This window comes from Triticum aestivum, chromosome 2D, assembly GCF_018294505.1.
Source record: "Triticum aestivum cultivar Chinese Spring chromosome 2D, IWGSC CS RefSeq v2.1, whole genome shotgun sequence".
Classification (NCBI taxonomy): Eukaryota; Viridiplantae; Streptophyta; class Magnoliopsida; order Poales; family Poaceae; genus Triticum; species Triticum aestivum.
The window spans coordinates 193,447,772-193,456,857 of NC_057799.1; the positions used below are offsets into that span (position 1 = coordinate 193,447,772).

The 9,086-nt window shown below is 47.1% G+C and overlaps 2 protein-coding genes across 2 annotated transcripts; one reads left to right on the top strand and one right to left on the bottom strand.

Annotated features, from left to right (window-relative positions):
* Nucleotides 1-349: 349 nt before the first annotated feature.
* LOC123052518 (syntaxin-132-like) lies at nucleotides 350-3,317 on the top strand. The gene is made up of 13 exons (XM_044475728.1): nucleotides 350-470; nucleotides 858-965; nucleotides 1,062-1,118; nucleotides 1,256-1,304; nucleotides 1,404-1,492; nucleotides 1,585-1,658; nucleotides 1,875-1,917; nucleotides 1,999-2,059; nucleotides 2,165-2,190; nucleotides 2,281-2,358; nucleotides 2,466-2,546; nucleotides 2,803-2,868; nucleotides 2,968-3,317. The coding sequence occupies exons 1-13, from the start codon at nucleotides 453-455 to the stop codon at nucleotides 3,127-3,129; spliced, it is 912 nt and encodes a 303-aa protein (XP_044331663.1). The 5' UTR covers nucleotides 350-452; the 3' UTR covers nucleotides 3,130-3,317.
* Nucleotides 3,318-3,391: 74 nt separating this feature from the next.
* LOC123052517 (isocitrate lyase) lies at nucleotides 3,392-5,832 on the bottom strand. Its single transcript, XM_044475727.1, has 4 exons — nucleotides 5,710-5,832; nucleotides 5,391-5,630; nucleotides 3,952-5,314; nucleotides 3,392-3,794 (listed from the first exon to the last, which is right to left on the bottom strand). Exons 1-4 carry the CDS (start codon nucleotides 5,737-5,739, stop codon nucleotides 3,715-3,717), a joined length of 1,713 nt encoding a protein of 570 aa, XP_044331662.1. The 5' UTR covers nucleotides 5,740-5,832; the 3' UTR covers nucleotides 3,392-3,714.
* Between the last annotated feature and the right edge of the window lie 3,254 nt (nucleotides 5,833-9,086).

The window sequence follows — 9,086 nt, forward strand, 5'->3', positions numbered from 1 at the left end:
AAACCGCGACAGTAATGAGCCGGCCAGTCAGGCTCCCCTGTGGGTCGCACGCGCTATTGGTCGCATTGAGCGTCCAATGAGAGCCCCCACATAGCAGCAAACCCCGGGAAGGAGGCCGCACAGCGGAGTTGCCGGTTGCAGCACAACAGTCAGCAGGTTTATCTCAGAAAGAAAAACAGTCACCGTGGCTGTTTCCACTTTCCACGGAGACGCACGCAATCGCTGTCCCCCCTAGACGGCAAGCAAAGAAACGAATTAACGTCGCTGTTAATTTTTACTTAACCCAGTTGTCTGGTATAGTTATTTGGTTCCATCGATGGCCGGCGTTCAACACCAGGACGATCTTCCCAAAGTCACCATCACCGCATACATTTCTTCATCTCATCTTCCTTCGCCTCTCTCTCTCTCTCTCTCTCTCTCTCTCTCTCTCTCTACACACACAGGAAGCCAAGATGAACAATCTTTTGACGGTAATGTTCTTTACAATTTACAAGATTATCTCTGTCCAAGATGATGCGGTTCCTATTCCTCCTTATTACTTGTGCTGCTTCTTCGTTTTCTCTCTGTCAGCGGCCGTAATTCAACGAATGTTCGTGCCAACTGCTTTACAGTTCGTTTCTTCTTAGGCCCCGGGTTCCATCCTCCTTTTCGAACAAAGAAAGTTCGTTTGGTTTCTACTAGTGTCATCATAGGTCAATAATTAGACGGGCTGCATAACCCTGATTGATTTCCAGATAATTCAAACATGAAAAGTAATCGGTCATACGTCCAAGTCCTATTGGTTGGAACTTTCAGTAAATGGGTGGAACTTGCAATTACTGTATGATTGTTGATGCTTTCGATCAACTGGATCGTAGGATTCTTTTGAAATGGACGCGAAGCCCCCAAAGGAGAGGGACATCGAGATGGGGCGCCAGAACTCCAAGGACAAATCAGATTATGGACTCGAAGACTTCTTCAAAGAGGTCTGTTATCTGTTGCGCAGCCAGAAGACAGTTTGTTTACCTGTAGAAAATCATCGTCCTACGTTCTTAAAGTAAGGTGCCTTGATTTTGATTTAGGTCAAAGAAATCGAGATGCTGCTGGACAAGATGTCTAATATAGTTCAGAAACTTCAGGTAAATTTTGTTTCAGACGTTTCAGACATGAGCTCTTTTCCTTTTTAAAACAATAGTTAATTACATGTTGCCATCACCTTAGTCTCTAACTTGTACACTATTGACAAGGAAAATTAATTCTTTATTCCCACCTGCAGGAAGCTAATGAGGAGTCAAAATCAGTCACTAAGGCCTCTGCAATGAAAGGTTTGAAGTTCATCCTTTACTTGTTTGTATACTAATTGCATTTCTGAGTGGTAATGCGGTAATGATATAAGTGGGACGTTTGAATGATGCATCTTCCAGCAATCAAGGGACGCATGGAGAAAGACATCGATGAAGTGGGGAAGATCGCACGAAGCATAAAAGTGAAGCTAGAGCGAATGGACAGAAATGTACTGACTGATATTAACCTTCTAGTTCAGCATCACCTGAATTCACCTGACTAAAACAATGTTCAGGTTTCACTCACCTTTTCTGTTTCCAGAATCTTGCTAACAGGAAGAAGCCAGGTTGTGGGAAGGGCACAAGTGTAGATCGATCGAGGATGTCGATGACCATGTAAGATATCCGTCCCTTTCTTGAGTAAATTTATAGTAATAATCGACAGCAGGCTAGTACATATAAATAACTGCTTGGTGCTAGGACAGCGGACCTGTACCAGTTAAAGAATGAGTTAGTCCAAAATCATTTTAAGCTGTGAGGAAAAAGTTTAATGTACTGCTTTTTCCACCAACAAAAAAAAAGTGATATTTCACTAGCTCTTGATAATTGCAGTGCACTGAAGAAGAGGCTTAAAGAAAGAATGAACGATTTCCAGGTTTGATGATCTAACTCACTGTCCATCTTCTGTGCCGAAACGAACAAGGAGCATGCACTATATTAATCCACATTTCTACAGAATTTGAGGCAAACTATCCAGCAAGAGTATCGAGAAGTCGTTGAGAGAAGGTTCTTCACAGGTCAGGAGAGCTTTATTCTTAATGCATTATGCTCGCGCTGATCTATAATTTCAGTTTAAACCGTCTTGCTACCGTTTTTGATAAACCTAAATGTTGGAACCGCAGTCACTGGAACAAAGCCTTCTGATGAGGTGAGGATGCTAGCCCTAGTACATTTTGTACATGAAAATGGAAAAAGCATTTGTCTTTCTGAATTCAATGTGTCATGAAAACATGACTAGGTGATTGATAACCTGATTGAGACCGGAAGCAGCGAGCAGATCTTCGAGAAAGCAATTCAAGGAATCGGTCGAGGGCAGGTTGATTATGGTTTATTCTCTCCCCCCAACAGCTTGTGTTGCAAACCTCATGTTGTTGAGTCTGATGGGTCTTAATTCATTTTTCATAAATTGCCATTGGCGAAAAGATTATGGCCACGGTTGAAGAAATTCAGGAACGGCATGATGTAGTGGTGGATATTGAAAAAAAGCTTCTAGAATTACAACAGGTAATTTTGGGAGATTGCAGGTTTCCATTTAGCTCTTGGTCAAAAATCAAAACTTCAGAGAGCTTTGTTGTAACTTAGAGTTTGTCAAGTGTTTGTCGTTTTGTTTCCGTTTCTTTGGTCTGATGTACTGTCTTCACTTACAATTAGTAATGTTAGATCGTTGGTCCAAAATCAAGACTTCAACCGAACCTCCAGCGATTTCACATGTTCTTGTTCATAGTCTGTTTACCAATGGCATCTAACATTGTGGATTCAGATTTTTGCAGACATGGCAGCGCTTGTCGATGCACAAGGAGAGATATTGGACAACATAGAGAGCCAGGTCTATTACATCTTTTCCTTTTGCTTTCTGTTTTGCCGATCCTACTGAGAATTCTGTAAAGTTAGATGTTCATGCTTGCTGCTGCGTTTCAACTCACAGGTTCAGAATGCTGTAAACCACGTGCAAACTGGGACCGAAGCGTTGCGCAGCGCCAAGAGCCTTCAGAAGAAGTCGAGGAAGTGCATGATGATCGCAATTATCATGCTTCTCATCATCGCGGTGATCATCGTGCTATCAGTTTTAAAGCCTTGGGCTAAGTAGGAAAAAAATTCCCTTTGTGGGACGCATGTTGCAAACATGCTTTATCCACTTAATAATTGATATACTTGCAGTGAGCCTTTCTGATGTACTCCTACTACTTAGCTGAGGGTGCTTTAATCATTTATTTATGTACTTAGTTACAGTGATACTTATGGCTAAGTTGCGATTTGGCATGCGACAGTTTTTAATTCTATATAAGGCGGAACCAAGAAACAGTTGCTTAGAGCTCTAAGAACTTCATTGTCCTGATTACAAACAAATCTTGCCACAAATGGAGACTCTTATATTGATGGAAGCATACTTGTTTGAGTTGAGTTGACATACATAAGAGTTTCAATAGCAATTACTTATCCAATTCAGTGACGACCTGAAAGACATCGGCAATACAATTTACCCCGATTTGACATATCCAATTGGAGCCTAACATAATTCGTAGGAGTATATATAGCTAGGCAATTCCATGCCAATTATAGTGATCGATTCGTAAAGTATCCATTTCCAGAGCTGATGTGCCCTCGAGCCGCTTTTATTCTATCCAATTATCTTAGAGCTTTCTTCTTAATCATTATTCCTTCTCAACCTTCATCACATCCTGGACTTGGCAAGAACATGTTGACTACTGCTCTCACTTCCAGGTTTAGTCCAGAACTGCTCTTCAGTAGCTCCTGCAAGCAACACCAAACATTTAGTTAAAAATTTAGAAGAATATGAAGAAATATAAATTTATTTATTTCAAAAAGATAAAATACAAAACATGCATGAACAATTGAGACAAAAACTCTGGAAAGTTAGTCACTAGATTAAGATTTATTGACAACTTGCCTTTTCCCATGGCTGCGGTTGAGGACATGCCGCCCTGCACAGTCTTGAGCACCCTATCATAGAAGTTGGCACCCGACCACTTCTGGTGCTCCAGAGTCTCCACCCCATTCCTCCTCTCCTCCCGCTGGATCCTCTCCACGTACGCCAGCATGCCGCGCCGGGCGAAGTCCCGCGCGAACGTGTCGGTGACCAGCGCGTCGGCGTGGAACCCGGCCAGCGTGATGAACTGCCACACGTACCCGAGCCTGGCGACGTGCGGGATGAACGCCGCCATGTCGGCGTCCGTCATGCCCGACGCGTCCCAGTTGAACGACGGCGAGAGGTTGTAGGCCAGCATCGCCTCCGGGAAAGCCGCCCTCACGCCCTCGGCGAAGGCCGTGCACTCGGCGATGTTTGGGCTCGACGTCTCCATCCAGAGCACGTCGGCGTGCGGCGCGAAGGCGCGCCCGCGGACCACGGCGGAGGCGACGGAGCCCTGGAAGCGGTAGAACCCTTCCCTGGTCCGTGGCAGATCCCAGTCCCAGAACACGGACCCGACCCCCAGGCCTGCGGCGATGTCGCGCGCTTGCTCGTGGGACACGCACTTGTCGTAGCTGGTGGCGTTGCTCCACTCCTGGAGCTTACGTTGCTTCTCCAGGTCGGTGGTGTTGAGGCTCGCGATGGCGTCCTTGACGCACTCGGAGAAGGTTTTGAGCTGCGCCGTGGCGGTCCACTCGTCCTCGATGGCCTGCAGCTCCCTGCCGTTCTTGCCGGCCGACATGGCGTCGGAGAGCATGGCCGTGAGGCTCCGGTTTTTGAGGCGCGGGTTCGTTGCGCCGAGGATGAACTGGTGGTCGCGCGCGTCGATGTTGGTCTGGATCAGCGTCGCGGCGACGGCGTCGGTGCGGGCAACGAGGACGGTCTCAACGCCCATGATGTCGAACTGCAACCGAGCGGCGACGAGGCGGTTGACGTGCTCCGAGACGGCGACGAGCACCTTCCCCGCCATGTGCCCGCACTTCTTGGTCACCGACGACTGGTCCTCCAGGTGGACCCCGGCTGCCCCGCGCTCGACGAAGAGCTTGCAGAGCTTGACAGTGGCAGTGGCGCCGCCGAAGCCAGTGTCGCCGTCGGCGATGATGGGCTTGAGGAAGTCGACGAAAGGCGCGTGGGCGCGCTCCGCGCGGGGCAGAGACATGCGCGCCTCCTGCTGCTTCCGGTCGTGGTACTGCTGGGCGAAGAAGAGGTGCTCCACCTTGTTGGGCACGGTGTCGTAGGGGTAGTCCGCGAGGTCCGGCCCGGGCTCGTTCGTCGAGGTGTGCGTGGACGAGCACTGCCACCCGGACACGTAGATGGTGTCCAGATGCTTTGCCATCATCGTCACCTGCATGGAAAAATTCTTGAGCGAGACGTACAGTACAGGTGGAACGGATGAGGGGATAGCGAATTGCGCTGCGTGCCTGCACGGGGTCGAGCGCGCCGAACGTGCGCGAGGCCGTGCCGGCGGCCTGGTGGGCCTTGAGCGTGCGCCAGAGCTTCTTGGCCATTTCGCCGGAGGCGTAGCTCTGGCGGAGCGTGCCGCGGAGGAGGACGACGTCGCGGGCGGTGTAGGGGCGCTTGGTGAGCCGGAACCTCTCCGTGTTCCACCACGCCCCGACCTCGGCCACCTCCGCCTCGAACCGCCCTTCCTCCTCCATGATCTGCACGTAACAAATCCAACATCACACACTCTGCAGTTCAAAATGCATCACTGGTCACTGACAAGGTAGCAACACTAACCAAAGAAGGGACGGAGAGCGGCGACGCCATGGCCTCTGGGAGAGCTATGCACCTGTAGGATATAGGAGGATCAAAGAAGTGCAAGTGCGTGCATGGCTGCTTCGCCTCGAAATCCCACTGTATTTATAGGAACGAGATGACTCTTCATGCGTGCGTGCATGGTGCATGGTAGCGTGTGGCCTGATCTCTCCGATCGTTCGATGCTTATCGTGGGATTTCGCATGCAGCCGGGCAGGCGAGGGTCGCAACCGTGAGTGGTTATGGCCGCTACGTCGACGGTGGTGTCCAGGACTTCGATCGGTTACGCGCAAGGACAAAATTTTATCCACGCGTAGTTTGGACAGTTCCAGCGGTTAGAACTGGTTGCACATAAGCTGAGATCGGTTGCGTGCGTGCCACTCCCATCGTCTGAAAACTGAACTGTGATCCATGCTATGGCTTCGGTAACTAACGTCGAGACATCAAGTTGCAGAACGACATATGGTTTCTGCTCATTTTCTGATGCCAAATTCAGAAATGAAACGCCTCCCTGCCTCCAAATATTACTGTTTACACGTTTACCCGTAGAAAGTCTGTAGCAGATTGTACCTAAAAAAGGTCTAGCAGATGTTAGGAAATTAGGCATTTTTCAATTTAACTTAATCCAAATTAACATCATCAGAAGTTTACTAACATGGCAAGTCGCATGTAACAGACAAGAAAAATCTAGTATGTAAGTATATGGACCAAAGTCACATGTCAACATGGGGAGGTTCATAACATAAGAGTTCATCAGAAACTCCAGTGCAACACTGTCGTCAACCACGATGGAGAAAACAAGGTACTGGTCTACCGCGGAGGAAGTGGTAGAAGCAGACGGACAGTTATCCAGGACGTAGTCGATTTTGAGCGCGCAGTCGCGCCGAGACTCTCCCCAAAACTCTTATAGCCATTGCATGGTGCAGGTTCTATCGAAAAAGGCTTCTTACCCGCTTTATAAATAAAGACAAACCATGATACAACCATAACCGAACACCCCAACACCATTCTACCACTAGCTTCCCGCTCCTAACCCGCCGCTGGCCTTCGCCGGCGGTGGCCACTAGCCGCCTGTCATCTGCTACTCCGGTAACGTCAGCCACCTAAACCTCCCTATCGCAGGCCACTCTGGCAATGACATCCACCACTCTAGGGTGTTCTCACTCCGATATTCTGGTCCGGTTGACATGGCTCATGTCGGATTTGAGGTTCCAAACAGGCTTAGAATTTGAAGACAGGATAATGAAGAATCTTGGCCTTCCAGTGAATTATATCGAGGGGAACTCTGGGAAGGAATTTCTTTTGGTAGCTCAGTTCTCTCGATCCAAGATCCGTCTCAACCATGATTCAGTAGGTCTTATACTTCAAGCTTGTTTTGGAGGTAAGGGTTCTCGCTTCAAAGTCATTTTTCTCAGAGATCATTGCTTTAGATTCTCAGTTTCCTCGAAAGATGTGGGCTTTGCTATCTACAATGGTGGAAATGTGGCCAATGATTCGTTCAATGTTTATTTCTTCCTCTGGGGGAACGAAGGTCCAAATTTTACAAAGAGCAAGATGAGGAACGGACTTTGGTCTCTCATTCAAGAAATTCGGGTAAATCTTTTACTAATGCAGTTCGTGCAGCAAGATTTTTTTATGCTCAAGATTCAGGCCGAAGAATTTCAAATTTTGCAGCTGGGAATAATGCTTCAATTTTCTCCACACTAGAATTTCCCACTAATGGAAGATTTCATTGTCGTACCTCTATGGAAAATCAGGCAGGATCAAAGGACGCTCTAGTTCAAAATCGTCTGGGCGGTCCAACCACAATGGGCCAAATAACCTTATGTTGGAAATATTCCCTAGAGGCAATAATATTTGTATTATTATGTTTCCATATTCCTAGTTAAGAGTTTATATTCTATGCTATAACTGCTATGATCCAGAAATATGCGATTCAGTGGAAAACTCATATGCATGTGTGGAACGATAAACGGTAAATAAAAGGTTCGTAGTCATGTCTCTAAGACTAGCTCAAGTGTTGTTGGTTATCACGTTTTCCGGATCTTAGGATATCGTTAAGTGTAATGATAGTCGTAAAACAACATTGAGGTTATGATATTGGAAGAACGATCATATTGAATCAACCAATCTTGTTTGTTATGAATTGAGTTAATATTGCCTCCATTCAATTGTTATAACACTGAGTGTTAACGTGTGATATTGCTCCTTAGACCATGAGAGTATCGTGGTCACTTCCTAACGTATGGCGGGCTTTGGGGTTGCTCAACCGTCACTTGTAACACGGTGATCTAACGACAACTTGCAGGTTCATCAAAAAGTTTGACAAGTGGTCAGATAGCTCGAGAGGGGATTTGTTCCTCCGGCGACGGAGAGATATTCTTAGGGCCCTCTCGGTGTGACGGCATCCATCATTGTCTGGCCAGATATAGGTGACTGTGTCACGGGGATGCCAGAACACTTCAACGAGAAAGAACAGAACCGGTAACGGGAGCAACGATATAGTAAGCATGGTGATGACTCAGGAGGATACCGATGCACACCGGGTTTTGTAAAGTATTGCGAAGCAAAGGGAACGTCAGATGATAACCTAAGGTTCACTCAAATATCATTCATGTGCTCACAGGACCGATACGGACGTCCATGGTCCCGCTGCCGGTCATTGAACGAAGGGGTTTCGTTCATGTTTGTGAGTTACCGAACCTACGGGGTCACAAGCTTAAGGCAATCACGATCTGCTGAGTGTTAATAGGATGGGAGTAATGAGAATATATTTGTGGAATTGTTTCATTAATATTCGGAATAGTTCCGAGAGGATCCGGAAGGGTTTTGGTGAATATCGGGTAATATTGATAAATAATATATATGTGGAAAATGATTTCAGGAATTTTAAATTATATATAAAATGGTCTGAAAGTATTTAGAACAATTTTATATTTAATTTAATATCAACGGGCCTAAAAAGGCCAAGAGGTGGAAAGCAACTTGGGCCCTTGTGGCCCAAGTTGGGAGAGGCGCACCTTCCCTAAGGAAGGAGGCCGAATAGGAGTAGGGGAGGAGTCCAACTCCTCCTCCCCTTGGCTGGACTCCCCAAGGAGGGTTTCCCTCCTTGGTGGCAGCCCTCCCTCTCCCCTCTAACCTATATATAGTGGAGGTTTGGTGCACAATTGAATACAGAGTTTTTGGAGCCTCCTCCAGTTCCTGTTCTGGTTGGTCCTAATTGACTAATTAGAGATTGGATAATCCTCTTGTCCTCATAATTAGAAGGCCAGTGTGGTTCTAATCTCCTCCCTCTAATTCTTTGGCGACGATTAGCTCTGGACGGCGAAGCGCTGTCGGATCATGAAGGCTACATGCTT

Bases quoted from the DNA above. Each gene is read 5' to 3' on its own strand.
- LOC123052518 (XM_044475728.1), top strand. The intron at 1,305-1,403 runs GTTTGAAGTTCA...TGCATCTTCCAG, and splicing joins TAAGGCCTCTGCAATGAAAG to CAATCAAGGGACGCATGGAG. The intron at 2,547-2,802 runs GTAATTTTGGGA...TTGTGGATTCAG, and splicing joins AGCTTCTAGAATTACAACAG to ATTTTTGCAGACATGGCAGC.
- LOC123052517 (XM_044475727.1), bottom strand. From the start codon at position 5,739: ATGGCGTCGCCGCTCTCCGTCCCTTCTTTG. The intron at 5,631-5,709 runs GTTAGTGTTGCT...TGTTACGTGCAG, and splicing joins CGCTCTCCGTCCCTTCTTTG to ATCATGGAGGAGGAAGGGCG. The intron at 3,795-3,951 runs GCAAGTTGTCAA...TGTTGCTTGCAG, and splicing joins AACCGCAGCCATGGGAAAAG to GAGCTACTGAAGAGCAGTTC.